General features: G+C 40.6%; 1 protein-coding gene and 1 pseudogene across 3 annotated transcripts in view; one reads left to right on the forward strand and one right to left on the reverse strand.

The window, feature by feature from the left end:
• Positions 1-19,666, reverse strand: part of Zfp141 (zinc finger protein 141) — a 32,393-nt gene that overhangs the window by 6,680 nt on the left and 6,047 nt on the right. For 2 of the 3 annotated variants that reach the window (XM_030242737.1, NM_001309388.1), the window contains 3 exons: positions 9,944-10,211; positions 9,370-9,496; positions 8,405-8,485 (listed from right to left, as the gene is read on the reverse strand). In XM_030242737.1, coding sequence (XP_030098597.1) covers positions 8,405-8,485; positions 9,370-9,496; positions 9,944-9,988 — 253 coding nt within the window. In that variant the 5' untranslated portion in view covers positions 9,989-10,211. The remainder of the gene's footprint in view (positions 1-8,404; positions 8,486-9,369; positions 9,497-9,943; positions 10,212-19,666) is intronic. The other variant, NM_001309389.1, reaches the window with a different exon arrangement.
• On the forward strand, positions 8,705-9,047 carry Gm19246 (predicted gene, 19246; annotated as a pseudogene).

The following is a 19,666-nucleotide window of genomic DNA, read 5'->3' on the forward strand; positions in this document are numbered from 1 at the left end:
TGCTGTGTGGGCAAGGCCAAGGATCAATCCTTCTCCAGACACTTACTGTGAGCTTGTCTATAGATAGATAGATAGGTAGGTAGGTAGGTAGGTAGGTAGGTAGATAGATAGATAGATAGATAGATAGATAGATAGATAGATAGATAGATAGAATCTTTATGGGAGGTATCACATGAAGTCAATCTAAAGAACCCATCTTTACAAGAGGATGTCACAATGTCACATATGCTTTACAAAGAGTTTCGATGTGGTCATGCCTAAAGCTTTATTGTGCACACGGGATATAGTTAATTATCACCAGGAAAAACATCACCAGATTTTGTTGTGCGTAAAATAAACTATTTAGGGTCAGGCCAGCAAAGTTTGAATCAACACCAGCTCTATTCTACTAGCCTAGGTGGTTGCAGAGACTCCTGCAACTGGAATCCAAAGTGCAGGGCAAGGCCCTCACCAAAGGTAAGAAAGAACAAAAATGCTTTTAGTAAAAGTGGCTAGTTCTATCACCAAGAAGAATCACAAAGGTGAGAGAGAAATAGGACATATTGAAATTTCAGTATCCTTGGAATTCCCCTATTTTTGTAATTCATGAAAAGCCAAAAATATATTTTAACTCTTACATGACTTCTGAAGCATAAACACTACTATAAAAAGAATGAGAGCTCCCCAGCCAAGACTCCCATCCTACTAGGATTCCTGAGTGATATCAGAATTAGGATCCTGTCAAATATTTAAACAACAAATTTTAAAAGAAGAGGGCCATACAGTCACCCAAATCACCACATACTAGGCTGCATTTAGCTATCTCAGTTTCAAATGCGTTCACGTTAAAGGCTGATGATACCTTTTCTGTTGCCCCAAACCATTTTACACTAAAGCAGAAACAGTCTAAAATTTATTAAAAATGGAAAGATTAGAAAATAATATATGGAAAATAAAACAGATGTCCTCCAAGTATCAGGGAGAGGCAATATTTGTGTCTTTCCAGAAAATGAAGTCCTAAATGGCATCTGCCCTACGCCTCCAACCACGACACTATCCTGGAGATCGGCCGTCTAATAAAGCATAGGAAGAAGACAAGACTATAAAGAGGATACAACCTAAGAGGAAGAACAAGCTGATGGCTTGGGAAGACAAAAAGAACAAAATACTACTAATCCCAAAACTATGCTTTTTTATTTACTGGTTACATTACATGATAATACTCAGCTTGTCAATAAAAACTCCATTTTTTTTTTTTTTTTGAGTCATGGGGTTGGGGGTAAAGGCATTCGTATAAAAGGAAATAGTATGATGTTTTTAAATGCTAAGGGTTGTTTTTATGTTTTTTAATTATCAATCACAGTACAAGATGAAAATATGGCTATATAATTAATAAAACTACTAAAATCAAATATATTAGCAGAAATTATCCAAGAGATGGGCAAAGTAAAAACCATCATTTAAAAAAACAAAAAAAAAGAGTTAATATGGATTATGTGTTGTTCAAGTATAATCTTGGTTGTCAATAATTTTCTGGCATGTGTTCCTTTATGCATTAGATTTCCTTCATATTACTGAAGGTCAAATTAATGATTTCCATCAATAGATAAAATCTTTCAAGTGACCTTTAAGTAACTATTGTGGTAAAGACAGCGTTCCCCATGGGCTGGAGAGATGGCTCAGCAGTTAAGAGCACTGACTGCTCTTCCGAAGGTCCTGAATTCAATTCCCAGCAACCACATGGTGGCTCACAACCATCTGTAATGAGATCCGACACCCTCTTCTGGAGTGTCTAAAAACAACTACAGTGTACTTACATATAATAAATAAATAAGTCTTTTAAAAAAAAAAAAGACAGCGTTCCCCTTTCCTTGGTCCTATTAGATATTCATATAATCCTATTACATTTGCCTATAGAGACTACCCATGCAGGCAATGCATTTAACCTTGACCTCTATTATAACCACAATTTTCTCTTTAAAAAATAAGGGGGTGGGGGGAATATACAGGAAGCAAGATCTTTGTGCTCACAGATAAGCATTAGGGGAAATTCCAATGTTAAATACACAGGTGTTTCTTCAAAGTAAGGAATGGAGAACTTACTATCCACCTAGAAGGCTGAGAACAGAGGAGGTGAATAGCCTTGTGACATGGCAGCCTTGTGGCTAAAACCACAGGGGTCCTACTCTTATTATAAACATCCCGTTCTCAATCAATCTATAGAACTCAACCTTATGGAAGATGACCCACTTATTTTACAAAGAATTTCAATATAATCACGGCCAATCTTTATTTACCTCACTTTGTGTTTACTGTTCACACAGAATTGAATAAAGTAATTATAACCAAGAAAATGTTCACAAGTTTTGCAGTGCTTAACTGAACCTAAAAACAAAACAAACAAACAAAAAAAAACCTACTCCAGGTCAAGACTCCTAAAGTTAGAATCAATACCCTATTGTAGTTGTATAAATAACAAAGTTAATTCTGAATCCTCGAAAATACTCACCAGTTTCTATATGCAAAAGAACACCTTCTGCATTTTTGGAGTCAGAATTATATTAATATATTCTGGAAAATGAATAGAACCATGAGAATATCATTTAGTTCTGATTTTAGAACTGATGTAATGGGCTGCGAATTGCTTTCTTATATTTCCTGACTCATAACCTGTCATTCCTAATTCACTTACATATGTATAAAAAAAAGACCACAATTCCAAAAAAGGGGGATGGATTCTAAGTTGGTTCCTTCTGGCGGACATGAAGGAGAATCTTCCACAAGCTTTGAGTCTGGTGATTACCAAAGTCTTTTCCCCTGGATTCTACACGGCATTCCTCCAGCCTCCGCTTACTTTTCTTTTCTTTTTTTAGATTTATTTATTTATTATATGTAAGTACACTGTAGCTGTCTTCAGACACTCCAAAAGAGGGCATCAGATCTCATTACAGATGGTTGTGAGCTACCATGTGGTTGCTGGGATTTGAACTCAGGACCTTTGGAAGAGCAGTCAGTGCCCTTAACCACTGAGTCATCTCTCCAGCACCCACCCCCCCTCACCGCTTACTCTTCATAGCCTGTCTGCCCCACGGAGATCTGAGTCCAAATTTCTGTATTTAAAATATTTACTTTTGTATATGTGTGTACATGTTCACACAGGAGGGTGTAAGTGTGCCAAGGAATGTGTATGTGTGGCAGAAAACAGCCTCCACATTTCGCCTTGCTTCAGGCAGGATCTTTCATGTTGTTTGTTGCTCTACTGGTGCCTCAGGATAGCTAGCCCCCCACCTTCTGGAGATTCTCTTACCCTACCTCTAGTGGTTCCATGGGAAGAGGGCCGGGATTATAGACATGCACTAAGGGGTCTGCCATTCATACAGGTTCTAGGGAATCTGGCCTGAAGTTGCACATTGTGTGAAACAAGCATCTTCTAAACCATCTCCCAAGAACAAAATTTCCTTCTGTTAAGATATTTAATTTATGTGCATGTAGAGGGGCGTGGCGCGTGTGTGTGTGCATGTACCACAGTATGCACATGGCAGTTCGAGGAAACCTTACAGGAGTTGGATCTCTGCTTCTACCATGTAGGTCCCCAAAACTCAACTTAGGTCATCAGGCTTGGTACAGTGCTTTTCTCCATCCAGGAAGCCTATCAGTCCACTATAATCCATTATGGCCTCAGTTCAACTTGCTGGAAAGACCCCATTTCACAGAAATTAGTTCATGCCAATATGATTCATTAAAGCAACCCTAAAACATTAAATATATTCACAAGCTCTCTCATCTAGAAGTTACATTTCACACAAACCTCAAGAGCATCTTATAAAACACTCAACAAAGTATTTACCACTGCCCAGACCCCAGGAGGAAGTTCTCTCACCAACTCTGCTTCCTTGCTGTTTCTTAGGAAGGCTGATACAAACAAGTCTCTTCACTATCCTTTGAGAGTTACTGAGATAGTATGGCTCTCTTCTGTCTCCAGTACTCTTTTGTCATGGGCCTATTATACAATTAAGAAGTCTGTTCCCTGGGGCTGTTGAGATGGCTCAGCAGTTAAAAGCACTGACTGTTCTTCCAAAGGTCTTGAGTTCAAATCCCAGCAACCACATGATGGCTCACAACCACCCATAATGAGATCTGACGCCCTCTTCTGGTGCATCTGAAGATAACTACAGTGTACTCATTTATAATAAAAAAGTCTGCTCCCATGGTAATTAGTAGCCAGGCAGAGAGAAGACATCTTAGGAGTAGGACAGAAAGGGAAGGTCCAGGCAGTCTGTGCATAGATCCCCTAGAACCTTGTGCCTTAGTTTGCATTAACTGTCAACTTGACAGAGTCTGGAATCAACTGGAAAAAAAAAAGAATCTCAATTGAGTACATTTTTAAAAATAAGACTTCTATGGATATAGAAATGCCTTGATTGATAATTGGGTAAGGCAGTCCACTCTGGGTGCTTCCAATCCCTCTTCAAGTTGTTATGGGCTATAATGAGAAAGATATCTAAGCTGGGCAGTGGTGGCACATGTCTTTAATCCCAGCCCTCGGGAGGCAGAGGCAGGCGGATTTCTGAGTTTGAGGCCAGCCTGGTCTACAGAGTGAGTTCCAGGACAGCCAGGGCTACACAGAGAAATCCTGTCTCAAAAAACCAAAAAGTAAAAATGAAAATAAATAAATAAACAAGAGAGAGAGAGAGAGAGAGAGAGAGAGAGAGAGAGAGAGAGAGAGAGAGAGAGATCTGAGCATCAGTCTGACCAACACGTCATCCTGCAGCATCCCTCCTTTGTTCATGCTGTACTTCCTTGGTTCTGAGGGACAGTTCCTGCCTTAACTTCTCCAAGCAACAGGCCTGCAATGTGGAACTATAACTTGAAATATAACCTTCATTCCCCGAAATTGCTTTTAATCACTTTATTTGCCACAGTAACAGAATTAAAACCAGGGTACTTTGATTAGTCACATTATCTCAGGCTTTCTGAACAAAGAGGGATCTTCAGATAGCTTTGCACTACTATTTTAGAACCCTGTCCAGAAAACACATGTAGCACAAATTAAAAGAAGATCTTCCCACATCAAAAAAAAAAAAAAATTAATAGTGGGTTTTCTCACTTCACATTATCTCACTAAGATATCTCTCTCACAGTTATAGCCAGCAGCATGGATATTGCCACCTTCAGTGGAAGAGCCTTCCAACATCAATCATCAATCCACACAAACTCTCATAGACAGAGCAACCAGTCATTTTGATGAGAGCATACCCCCAATTGAGACTACCTCAAATGGCTGTAGGCATTCAAATATATGAGACTTTAGGGCCATTCTTAGTCAAACTACATTCACTAGCCTCCATTGGCTTATAGCCCTATAATAATTCAAAAAACATAATTTTTGCTATCATAATTACAGTCAGTTCAATTTCCAAAGTCCCCATCATCTGTAACAGTCTCAACAATGTCTAAAAGTCCAAAGTTCAAAGTCTTTTCTGAGACTCAAGGCAATCTCTTAACTGTAACCTGCTGAAATCAAAACAAATGCAGATCACATACTGTCAACAATCAATGGCACAGGATATATATTACCATTCCAGAAGGGACAAAAGGGATCATAATGAGGACATACTGGACCCAAACAGGAATGAAAACAAGCAGGGAAAACACCACATTATACATTTCCTCAGCTGATGATAAAGCACGATTCAGAATTGCAAATCTTATAGCTTTGTTGACTGCAACACATGTCTCTCTTAGCCTGGTTCCACACGAAGTCTGCAGCTCTCTTCAGTGGGTATTGCATGATTCTGGGATCTCCAACATCTTGGGAGTCTCCAATACTTCAACTTTACAGTTTCTTGCAAAGGCCTCTCTGAGCCTCCATGCAGGACACCTCTTACACAGACCCGAGCTCAATAGCTTTTCCTAACCATGAGAGGAGATTCAACTTCCTTCTTTGTATCATTGTCTCTAAAGCCAGAATCACATGTCCCATACTGCCAGGTCCTTTTGCCTGCTAGGATGGGAACTTGGCCCCTTGTTCAAATAAATTTTCATCAGCATTTTGTTTTCTCTGCTTAAACAATATTTTTAACCCCTTTATACAAGTAGATAGTTTAGTTGGGTGGGGTCTTGCCCCAAAGTCACTATTCCCTTCATTCTTTATTTATTTTATGTATATGAGTACACTGTAGCTACCATGTGGTTGCTGGGATTTGAACTCAGGACCTTTGGAAGAGGGGTCAGTGCCCTTAACCGCTGAGCCATCTCTCCAGCCCCTATTCCCTTCATTCGTTTATTTAGCATCAGGTTTTTCTTTAAACGTCTCATCGTCGTGAACTAGGACCTAGCACCATTACATTTCCTGGTGCTCCCTTTCTCATCTACTGTACATTTTTTTTTTTTCTTTGCTCAGGTCACTTCTCTTCATTATTGGTATGCATTGGAGTGACCACAAATTATAGGTTGCCTTGAAATCTCCTCTGCCTTTGCCATTAAGTCAAAATTCTTCAATTCAGCCTCAGAAAAGTTTTTGGACAAGGGCAGAAAGTAGACGTATTCTTCACCAAAATGTAATAGTAACTGTTTCTACAGAATCTACTTAATATGCTTCTCAGAAACCTCTTAAGCTATGTTGCCCTTAGTGCACTATATTCCATACTCCTGTTAGTGTGGTCAATCAGGCCCTGGTTGTCAAATTCAACTGCTTTCCTAATTCAGACCCCAAAGTCTACATTCCACCAACAAGCAGCATGGGCAGGGCTGTCACAGCAATAACAAATTCTTGGTACTAACTTCTGTCTTGGTTATTGTTCTTTTGATATGAAGTGTCACTATGACCACAGTACTCTAGTTAAGGAAAACATGTAACTGGGGCTTCTTTACAGTTTGAGAGCTTTAATCAACTATCAAGGCAGGAAACATGGTGGCATGTCAGCAGGTATGATGCTGAAGAACCTGAGAATTCTACATACAGATCCACAGGATGCTAAGAGAGTGACGCTGGTCCTGGCTTGGGCATTTGAAGCCTTAAAGCCCATCCCCAGTGACACACTTCCTCCAAGAAGGCCACACCTCCTAATCCTTCTCGTGTACTGCTACTCCTTGGTGGCTAAGCATTGAAAGACATGAGCCATGAGGGCCATTCTTATTCAAACCTTCAGACTACACCAAAAGATACCTAGGTGAGTTGGAACAGAGATACTGGATACTGTTGATAAGACTCAGAACCTAAAACTAGATTGGTCATAGGCCCTAGGTAAAAAGATACTACAATTTTGCTAAATGAACATGGCAATGATTCTTAATGACATGCCATTATACACAGAGATCTGTGCATCTCTCAACCCTCACCAGTGCAGAGAATGAGAAACTTTAGAGCACTCAGACCTATATCGCCTGTCGTTATCCCAACCCTTCAATCAAGGATTTAGGACCCATGCATAAGAAGCAGCAGAAAGCCTGTAAAGACAAGAGGTGGTGGATAACGCTAAAGAAAAAGCATTTTCCAGACACAGCAGGACCAATGACCACATTTACTCACTGAGATTATGACAGCATACGCAAGACCTGTACAAGCTCAAGACTGAGAAACTCACAGCTCAGAGAAGGAAAAATAGGTGCAAACTCCCTCTCCTAGCCAAGCATCTATTTGAAATCCATAGGTTCTGTAAAAGGCAAAGTCAGTATTCTTCAGTGGAATGACACTGGGTATATTAACAACAATTAAGCCTCAGGTGCAAGAGCATTTTTCCAACAGAAAAGCACATCGTTGGTCTTTTATGATTGTTCAGTCTTGTTTTCATTTTTGAGAAAGAGGAAGAGTGCATGTGAGAGAGAAAACATGATGTTGGGTCAGGGTGGGTGAGGGCATGTAGACGGGGAGATGGGGAGAGGAGAAAATATATATGACATATTGTGATATATAGGGAAAAAAAAAAAAAAACTAAGCAAACAAATCAGCACTGGCCCTCTGCAGACAAATACAACATGGTAAAACACACAATACACATTGCCAAATTGGTACTATAATACTCTAACTCAACACTATTTGGATAAAATGAGAAATAAACAATGTAATTCTACTGTGTATTACATTTTGGATACATTATTTAAGTATCATTTCTAGAAAGGTGATTGGGTAGTATCTCTACAAGTTAAGATTACTACTTTAATTAGAACCACCATAAGGGGCTGGTGAGATGGCTCAACGGTTAAGAATGCTAACTGCTCTTCCAAAGGTCCTGAGTTCAAATCCCAGCAACCACATGGTGGCTCACAACCATCCGTAATGAATTCTGATGCCCTCTTCTGGAGTGTCTGAAGACAGCTACAGTGTACTTACATATAATAAATAAATAAATAAATAAATAAATAAATAAATAAATATTTAAAAAAAAAAAGAACCACCATAAGACATTGTTTCATTACAAATTACCTGGTTCTATGCCTTTTGCAATGTAGGGTTCTTCATTTTGTTCAAGATAGGTGAGTAGCTCTGGTTTTGATATTGAAAGACCTGTGTATTAGAAGAAACAAATGACATCTTTTTAAAATTATGTTAATTAAAGTTGGCTTTCCCACACCAGGTTGTACACAGCGCATAAGAGAAAACAGAATGGGAGATACACAAGTGAATTCCTAATTGTTATTTGCTGACAAGTATTTTAGACATTCCTGAAATCAATATATTTGAGCTTTTGTATATATTTATTCTCCTTTAAATCAACACATGAGTTTTCCAGTGGTGACGACCTCCTTACGAGAACATGCCTCTTGCAAAGGATGTCCTTCATCCCTCTCCAGAAGAGGAGAAGAGGAAACACAAGAAAAAGCGCCTGGTGCAGAGCCCCAATTCCTACTTTATGGATGTGAAATGCCCAGGATGCTATAAAATCAGCACGGTTTTTAGCCATGCACAAATGGGAGTCTTGTGTGTTGGCTGCTCCACTGTCCTCTGTCAGCCTACGGGTGGGAAAGCAAGGCTGACAGAGGGGTGCTTCTTCAGGAGTACTCAGCACTGAAAGCCCCTGATTGAAGATGAGTGGGAACCTTCTCAATAAACACATTTTGGATATATATAAAAAAAAGAAAAAACAAAAAAACAAAAAACAAAAATTAACACATGAAAAATACAAATGTTAAAATCAACTTTTACAGTCAGATACACACATTATGTGCTACTAAATGTCAGATACATATAAATGCACTACTAAATTGAAGGATTTTACTAAATGTAAACACAAGGTAGACTGGTTTCAAATGTTTGTATACACAAGACAATCAGCACTGTCTAGGACAGACTGAGAGCTGAGACTCAGACAATGGACAGATACAAATAGTAAACACATTTGATAGACACTGTAGAATGAAGTAGAATTCCCAAAAGAAAACTATTCTCACCCACAGAGACCAGGATACTGTAGATCTCTAACATGACATCTCTATACAACGTCCGCTGAGCAGAGTCCAGGCATTCCCACTCCTCCTTGGAGAATTCTATGGCCACGTCTTTGAAAGTTAACAGACCCTGAAATGAAAATTAACATTTCCTCTTATGTCCACTGGTTTAAGTCATTACCAAGTGATTGAAATTAAGGTAACTACAAAATTTGTTCTGTTATCAGTAATCAATACACATTTTTCTAAAGCTATGATGTGGGACGGAGGACATTTTGACTTGTCTAGAAAAACCCTCAGGCCCTCAGATGAATGGTTCGGAGCAGGAGCATCTCCTCAGTGATGAACAAGCACCCACATCCTTCTCTGCAGCAGTGAGCATCTACATTCACCTCTGATACCAGAAGGCTTGTAAATATTTCAGGTCATGCATTCCTGGAGAGGAATAATGATCAAGAAAGAAGAGACGGAGAAACAAGTGGCTGCACACAGGTGACAGTATTTAAAGGGTTAATATTTGGAATGATCAGAATAATGGAAAGAACAAAGAAAGGACAACGATAATAATAGGACCCACGTTAGTCCTATCTTTAGGAAGTTGGAGGACCTGATGACCACCCATCTCTGTTATCTCCTGGAGCCTTCTTCAGCTGGGTGTGGTGGGTCCACAGGGTGACACTGGAGACCTTCACTGCTGTAGAGGTGGTGAGGACCACAGGTTATGGGCTTTTCTGTGTTGGCTCCAGGTTGGGATCATCTTCACCCACATAAGGACATCAGGATGGAAGTGTGGACAACTCAGACATCGGTAAAGGGCACAGCATCTTGAAACATCTGTTTAGTGTCTATAAGGAGTTGAGAAAATGGTTAGTAATTTCTACCTCCTGAACTTCTCTACATGGGGCACACCTGGCCTTTAACTGGACAAAAGGGAGGAGGTTGGTCCAATTGTTACCAGTCTAAAGGAAATACTCAGTTTATCTATCCAGGACTTGGGACAAAAAATATCTTAATATTGCACATTCCTGGGTCTATTCTATATTTAAAGGCTGTAGCACCTCTATCTCCCTACGACTACACCCACAGACTGGAAAGCAGGAACCAAAACTGACTTCACTTGATACCATGTGCCTCAGCAGACACGCAGAAACCGTGAATGCCTGCAGAGAGTTAAAATTTAAGTTCTTCCTTTCCTACACTGAGGTGGCTTCTTCTTCCAGCAGATGACGGAGGATGTCTGTCTATACTTGGCAAAGTGGCTGCATCAGCAGCTTTAACCTAACACAGGCATGTAAAATGGAGGCTGAGCACTGTCCAGCAGAAGCCTTAGTGACCCTTTCCTCATTTATTATTTGTCTGAGATGCTTAAATTAATTAAAACAAAATCAATTTCTCTACTTGGCCAGAAACTGTAGGCTAGCCATATAACACCCACTCCAATCCCAGACCTTAACTGATGCCACAGTGGAAACACCATCCTGGCCTTTAAACACAACACAAACGCAGCACCACCTGCCAAAAACAAATGCATCCACGTCCTTAGTTCTGGGAAAGACTAGATGTAACTTTCATTTTTGGCGTGTGTAGTGAGTTCTGCTTCTGTTTTAACTATTCTTGCTAACTGAAGTGTCAACAAAGGATGTGGTTTTGTGCTTAAAACCTCACCCTGAAAAAGGGCCAGGAATACACTTGGATCCAAAATACTCAGTGGAGTCATCAGATGTTAATAGACGCTTTCTACTGTCTTTTTTTTTTTTTTTTTTTTTTTTGGTTTTTGGTTTTTGGTTTTTGGTTTTTCGAGACAGGGTTTCTCTGTAGCCCTAGCTGTCTTGGAACTCACTTTGTAGACCAGACTGGCCTTGAACTCAGAAATCCACCTGCCTCTGCCTCCCAAGTGCTGGGATTAAAGGCGTGAGCCACCACGCCCGTCTCGACTTTCTACTGTCTTAATCCATATCACAGGAGACTTCTCTGGTGAACACTACACAATAGATCAGCTAAAGGTAATTCTCACACTGGCAATGTGACCTAGATGCCTTGGGACTAGAAGCCTACTAGATCAAGGTGGGTGATGTTTTTGATGTGTCCCTGAATTTGTTTTGTGAGTATTTTATTGAATATTTTTATATCAACGTTCATAAGGAAAATTGGCCTGCAGTTCCCTTTCCTTGTGGAGTCTTTTTGTGGTTTGAGTATCAGGGTGACTGTGGCCTCACAGAAAAAGTTTGGCAATATTCCTTCTGTTTCTTTTGTAGAATAGTTTCAGGACTATAGGTACTAGCTCTTCTTAAAAAGTGTGGTAGAGGGGGCTGGTGAGATGGCTCTGCGGTTAAGAGCACTGACTGCTCTTCCAAAGGTCCCAAGTTCAAATCCCAGCAACCACATGATGGCTCACAACCATCCGTAACGAGATTTGACGCCCTCTTCTAGTGTGTCTGAAGACAACTACAGTGTACTTACATATAATAAATAGATCTAAAAAAAAAAAAAAAAGTGTGGTAGAAATCTGCACTAAAACCTTCTATCCCTGGGCTTTTGGGTTTCAAGACTTTTGAAGGCTGCTTTTATTGACTTAGGAGTTATAAGATTGTATAGTTTACCTAATCTTGATTTAACTTTGGTAAGTGGTAGCTATCTAGAAAATCACCATTTCTTTTAGATTCCCCAATTTTGTGGAGTACAAGCTTTTGAAAGACAAGACACGGCTGCTCACTCTCTCCCTATATATTCACCATAGTACTTGAAGCTCTAGCTAGAGCAACAAGACAACTAAAGGAGATCAAGGGAATACAAAATGGAAAGAAAGAAATCAAAGTATCACTATTCATAGATGATATCGTAGTGTACATGAGCGACTCCAAAAATTCAACCGGAAAACTCCTACACTTGATAAACACCTTCAGCAAAGTGGTTGGATACAAAATTAAATCAAAAAACTCAATAGCTCTGCCGTATATAAATAATAAATAGGCTGAGAAAGAAGTTAGGGAAACTACACCCCTTACAATAGCCAAAAATAATATAAATTATCTTGGTGTAACTCTAACCAAGCAACTGAAAGACCTGTATGACAAGACCTTCAAGTCTCTGAAGGAAGAAATTAAAGAAAATATCTGAACACAGAAAGAATATGCCGTGCCACACCCCCTGGCCTTCCTCTTCCCTCCTCAGTGTGCCCCGGCACTAAACTTAAGCCAACACACCCTGCTCAACCATAGGCCATGCCTGCCACATGTCCAGGTAGGCTGACCATAAACTTTCTCCATCCCATTTCCCCAAACCTAATAATCCTCACTGTCACCCCTAGCACTATAACAAACCATTGCCCCGGGCTCCTCTTCCCCCAGCCTCCAACAAAAACAATCACTCCCACTGAACACAGCAGCCGAACAGGCCAATAAAACAGGCAACACAAAGCAATGCACTCTCTGGAATCGCAGACAGGAGACAGAAACCAAGAAACAAAACACCCTCCCAACAAAAACAAACCCAGAAATCAGAACCTTGACCCATAAACACCCCCAAACCAGATGCTAGCTCAAGAACACAATCAATAACAACCAGGGCAATGTATCTCTACCAAAGTTTGGAAAAAGAAACCAAACAGAAGCCATTTTGAATAAAACTTCCATTTTTGAATATGGGTCAGATAATGTTTAAGTTCCCAAGACCTCCCGTGGTAACTGACATCCTGCTTGACAGGACTAAAGATGTGTGTGCATAACTGACATCCTGGGTGGCAAGTTGAGACAAGAATGCTAGGCAAATCGCCTTGCCACAATTGAATAAACCAAACAACAGAAATATGGTAAGTGTACCACAGAGATATGTTCCTAAGGAAGTCCCCTATCCCTAAATGCTGACTGGCGGACTGCATTTAACACAGATGTTTGTGATTTTCAAGCTTAAAAGCTCTGTAACATTCTGGCTCGAAGACCCAGTGCAGCTCCCTAGTCTGTTCTGCGCATTGATGACTCAGCTGTAGTTTGATTACAATAAATTGTCATCTGCGGGCTGGAGAGATGGCTTAGCGGTTAAGAGCATCGACTGCTCTTCCCAAGGTCGTGAGTTCAAATCCCAGCAACCACATGATGGCTCACGACCATCTGTAATGAGATCTGATGCCCTCTTCTGGGGTGTTTGAAGATAGCAACAGCAAGTGAGTCACAGCAAGAAGAAAAAGTGTCTGAAGACAGCTACAGTGTACTTACATATAATAAATAAATAAATCTTAAAAAAAAATTGTCATCTGCATTGACCTGGTATTTTGAGGGGTGCTGGACCTATCTAATCAGACCCCACAACAAGCCCAGAGATCCTACCACGACAGGCCCTGAATATTTCAACATAGCTGAAACACAAGAAAAAGATCTGAAAACCAAGGATAAGAACATAATAGAGCTCCTTAAAGAGAAAATAAATAAATCCCTTAAAGAAATCCAGGAAAACACAATTAGAGGAAATGAATAAATTGCAATGCCCTAAATTAACCTGTAAGCACCACCCACTCAAGTACCAAGTAACATTATGGAATGCTGGGAGTTGTAGTTCTCAAAAAAACAAGTCTCATGGGAAAATATGGTGGCCAAATGGTATTTTCCATAAATGCCCCTACAACAAATGTCTTGGGGCCATTCAGCTGTGTAATAAAGAGAGTGGTCCTGACCAAAGTTCATCTTGTTCAGCATTTAATAAAGCTTCTTCAATAGGGACTGCTCCACCGAGGTAGGGACCCAGCCCATATGCAGACATCAAACCCAGACACTATTGCTGATGCCAAAAAGTGCTTTCTGATAGGAACCTGATATAGCTGTCTCCTGAGAGGCTCTGCCAGAACCTGACTAATACAGATGTGCATGCTCACACCCAATCATCAGACTGAACACGGGGGCACCAATGGAGGAGTTAGGGGAAGGACTCAAGAAGCTGAAGGGGTTTACAGCCCTATAGGAAGAACAGCAATATCAACCAACCAGACTCTCAGAGCTCCCAGGTACTCAACCACCAACCAAAGAGTACACATGGAGAAACCTATGGCTCCAGCTCCATATGTAACAGAAGATGGCCTTATCTGCAATAGGAGGGGAGATCCTTGGTCCTGTGAAGGCTCGATGCCCCAGTGTAGGGAAATGCTAAGGCGGTGAGGCAGTAATGGGTGGGTGGATAGGGGAGCACCCTCATAGAAGCAAGGGGAGATGGGATAGGATAGGGGGATTGTGGAAGGTAGAGAAATGGGCTAACATTTGAAATGTAAATAAATAAAATAGCCAATTAAAATAATACAAAATACATACATAAATATATAAAGCTACTTCAAATTTGGCTCAAAATTGTGGAACTGGGTTTTCTCTAGCAAACAATCTCAGCTTTAACATTATCCCTTAATGAAAGCCAGGTGGAGGGCTGGAGCACAAATAAAACAGTTCAATACCAGAAAATGGAAATAGAATCAATAAAGAAAACAAACCTGTGTGAATTGTAGAATAGAAAAAAATCAGGAATGCAAACAAGAACGACAGAGGCAATCTTCACCAACAGAATACAAGAAATGGAAGAGAGAATCTCAGGCATTAAAGATACTATAGATCAAATGGATCCATCAGTTAAAGCAAATGTTATCCTTGACACAAAATATCCAGGACATCTGGGACACTATGCAAAGACCAAACCCAAGAATAATAGAGAAAAGAAAAGAATCCCAGTTCAAAGGCTCAGGAAAAAAAATTTTATATACTTTTTATTGATTATTTGTAAATTTTACATCAGTTACCCCAATCCCACTTATTTCCCTGTCCCTTCAAATACAACCCTCTTCCCTTGCAACCTCCCATCCAAAAGCAAATACAAAATAAAAAACAAAAGGATACAAAAACATCTCATTGTGGAAGTTATAGTGTGTCACATGGAATACCCTTTTGTCCACACAGCTGTACTTTCACATATTCATTGCTACAAATTAACAAAACCTCAGAACAGAAGTTTCCTAGCCTAAAGTAGATGCCTATAATATTGCAAAAGGCATACAGAAAAATCCAATAGATTGAACCAGAAAAGAAAAATAATCTTGCCACATAACAATCAAACACTAAATATACATAACAAAGCAAGAATATTAAAAGCTGCAAAGGAAAATGACTGAGTGGTAACATATAAAGGCAGACCTATTAAAATTATACCCAACTTCTCAACAGATTCTAAAAGCCACAAGGTGGACACGGTCATCCAGACAACACCAGCATAGAGAAATACTTGAGCTAATGGATTTCATAAACCAAATGGCCATAATAACTAACACACATTTACAGCACGTTCCACCCAAACATAAAAGAACATAACTTCCTCTTGGCACTTCACTGAACTTTCTCCAAAATTAACCACATACTCGGGTACAAAGATTTTAGAATGCAAGAAAATTGAAATACACCTGCATCCTATCATACCACCATGAATTAAAGTTGGGGGGGGGGGAAGAGTAACAGCAGAAAGCTTACTAACTCATGGAAACTGGACAACTCTCTACTGAATTAAAAAATGGGTTGGGGTATTTTGATTGTAAGCCTAACCTTTTAATGCCTGAGACATCTCTCTGGATTTCTCTGGAAAGAAGACAGAATAGATTTTGCAGGTAGTCTGGGGACGGGTGGGGATGAGAACAGGTGGGATTAAGTATGGGCAGAGTGATAGAGGGAGAGAGTACATGGAGTCTACTAAAAGTGGGAGGCACATTTTGGGGGTGAGATAGATACCTAATGCTATGAAAATTCCCTCGAATCTATGAGGGTAACATTAGCAAAGACTCCTAATAGTGGGGCATAAGGAGCATTAACGAGACATCTTCTGTAACCAGTCTACCAGGGATGGGACTGGGATACCAATCCAGACACAAAGCTTTCAACTCACAGTCTTTCCTGCTTACAAGATGTGCTGGGGCACTGCACTAAACTTGTGGGGGTGGCCAATGACTGCTCTATCTTGAGGCTCATGCCACAAGAGGAAGCCCATGTCAGACACTTCCTGGATAGCTAGCAACTAGGCAGTGGAGAGGCCAGAAATCTAGGATAAAGTCAAACACAACTTGAAAAAGAAAATCTAAATCAATGAAACAATTATTAATAAAATTCTGCTATACTCATAGATCAGTGCAAAGGTCAAATTTCATCAAAGATGTTTCCTCCAACAGCTGATGGAAGCAGAGGCTGACACCCACAGTCAAAAATTAGGCAATATTCAGGGAACCCTGTGGAAGAGGGGGAGAAAGAATTGTAAGAGCTAGGGGGCTGGAGAGATGGCTCAGTGGTTAAGAGTACCAACTGTTCTTCCAAAGGTCCTGAGTTCAAATTCCAGCAAGCACATGGTGGATCACAACCATCTGTAATGAGATCTGATGTCCTCTTCTGGCATGTCTGAAAACAGCTACAGTGTACTTATGTATAACAAATAAATCTTTGGGCCAGAGCCAGCAGGGATCGAGCAAGTGGAGTTGACTGGAGCAAGCAGAGGTCCTAAAAATTCAATTCCCAACAACCACATGAAGGCTTACAACCATCAGTTTAGCTACAGTGTACCCATATACATAAAATAAATAAATCAATTTTAAAAAGAAGAATTATAAGAGCTAAAGGGGTTGGGGACACCAGGAAAACAGGCCCACAGAATCAACTAACCTAGGCTAATAGAGGATCACGGAGACTGAAAAGGCAATTATGGGGCCTACACAGGTCTACACTAGGTTCTCTACATATATGGTTGTTTAGCTTGGGGTTCTTGTAGGACTCCTAATATAGGGAGGGATTGCGGGGAGCGATGGGGAGTCTGAATCTTTTACCTGCTCTTGGAATTTTTTTTGGGGGGGGGGGGGAGGACAGGGTTTCTCTGTGTAGTCCTGGCTGTCCTGGGACTCACTCTGTAGACCAGGCTGGCCTTGAACTCAGAAATCCCCCGGCCTCTGCCTCCCAAGTGCTGGGATTAAAGGCGTGCACCACCACGCCCGGGCTGGAATTCTTTTCATACTACCAGGCTGCCTCATCCAGCTTCTGCCTAGTCCTATTGTGTCTTCTCAGGCCTTGTTCAGCTACTATACCTGGCAGCTGTGCTCTTTTCTGAAGGGAGCAGGAGGAGTGGAATAGGGGGAGGAGACTGAGAGCAATGAGGGAGTGGAAATTTTGTTTGGGATGCATTGTATTGTAAGGCCCCGGATGCTGGGACTCAGCTCAAGTCCAGGGATGAACTGGCCAACACCCCACTGTCCCGAGAGAAAACCACACCTGATGCAAGCTGCAAGAGGTTTTATTATGCGCCTCGCAGGGCAGGGGAGTTCTACCCCGACCCGGAGAGGTGACAGTAGGGGGCTTTTAACAGCTAGCTGAGGAGTTGGGAGGAGAGTTGGGAGGAGTTGGGAGGAGTTCTTCTCTTCCGGGTGTCCTTGGTGACATTTATAAGGCAGGAGTGAGGAGTGAGTTCTTTCTGAATTTTTATCTCCGTGTCCTCAGCACAGGAAGGCCAGCATCTCTGGTTGTACAGTATAGAAACAAAAAAGCCTTTTGCTGGCTATAGAGAACAAAGAGATTCTTTCTAGCTGTATTTTTAAAGATCAGGGAAAACAAGCTTGGGGAAATGTTTTAGGGGCTTTACCTTCCAGGGAGAAATGCTTTAAGCCAGGGTCTCACAGTATGAGAAAAAATAAATGGAAGGAAAAAAGGAAGGGAGGAACAAAGGAAAGAAGAAAAGAAGGAATGAAGGAACAAAGGAAAAATGAGTCAATACACAAATAAAGGAAGAAAATGAAAGACTTTTTAGAATTCAAGGAACATGAAGTCACAACATACTAAAGCTTACGGAAGACAATGAAAGCAATGCTAAGAGGAGAAAGTCCATAGTACTAAGTGCCTACATAAAATACCTGGGGAGATCTCATTCTAGCAACTTTACAGCTCACCCGAAAGGTCTACAACAGCAGTTCTCAACCTGTAGGTTGCGACTCTGCCTAAAACCATTGGGAAACACTATTTCTTAATGGCGTAGTTATTGAGACACTATTGCTCTGTCTCCAGATGGGGCAGCCAACATGCAGATACCCCTACATAAGCACGTGGAACTGTACTAATCTATAACAGCATTAGAAAAGTTGAGAACCACTGATATACAGTTTGACCTAATGTGGCCTTGCCCTCATGACTGTATATAGCTTGAATTAATATGACAGTGCTCTTGTGACTGTATATAGCCACAATTCATGTGACCTTGGTTCTGTAACTGTGTGTAGCTTGAAGGCAGGAGAACTATGCTCATAAGTGCCTAACCCTTAAAATATAAACTGTCTCATTCCCTGAAAAAAGATGCCTATTGCCTGAGACCTCAGTCTGCTTCATTTTTAGGCTCCCCAAACCCCAGTTCATGTTGCCAACTGGAGTGGTAAGAATGTAAAAATGTATGTACTGTCCTAGGACATGCATAGAAATACAATCAGATTTTGACATACACTTTCTGTTCTCAATAGAATACTACAGCTGGGCAGTGGTGGCACATGCCTTTAATCCCAGCACTTGGGAGGCAGAGACAGAAGGATTTCTCAGTTTGAGGCCAGCCTGGTCTACAAAGTGAGTTCCAGGACAGCCAGGGCTACACAGAGAAACCCTGTCTTGAAAAACACAAAAACAAACAAACAAACAAACAAAAAAGAAGTAATATCTTGATCATATTAAATGTGAAACTTTTTGCACATTTCTCTGTAAATTTCCTTAAAGCTGTTACCTCTGCTAAAGAGGAAAAACAATCGTGGTGAGGTAAACAATGTTGAGGGTCCTCAGCCACAGCATCAACAAAGAAGATCAGCATCAGCTCCCATTCAAGAGATTGCTAGTGGGTGTCAGCATAAAGGAAGGGCATTGCTTGACCACTAACAACCAGAACAATCTAAAGGATCTCCTGTATTCTTTTTTTAAAGATTTATTTATTGTTCTATGTAAGTACACTATAGCTGTCTTCAGACACACCAGAAGAGGGCATCAGATCTCATTAGAGATGGTTGTGAGCCACCATGTGGTTGCTGGGATTTTGAACTCAGGACCTCTGGAAGAGCAGTCAGTGCTCTTAACCACGGAGCCATCTCTCCAGCGCTCAGAACTCCCTATAGTAAGTCACATAAAATCAAGATGATTGATAACGAGAACAAAATAAAAAAAGTTGAGAAACATTTCTGACCTTCAAGTTTACAACACCTTTAAATATTTCATCATAGTATAGGAGGGAAGAAGTCTTTTCTGAACTTCCACTTCAATCATCATTCTTGTCAAGAAATTAC

The sequence above is a fragment of the Mus musculus genome, chromosome 7, assembly GCF_000001635.26.
Source record: "Mus musculus strain C57BL/6J chromosome 7, GRCm38.p6 C57BL/6J".
Lineage (NCBI taxonomy): Eukaryota > Metazoa > Chordata > Mammalia > Rodentia > Muridae > Mus > Mus musculus.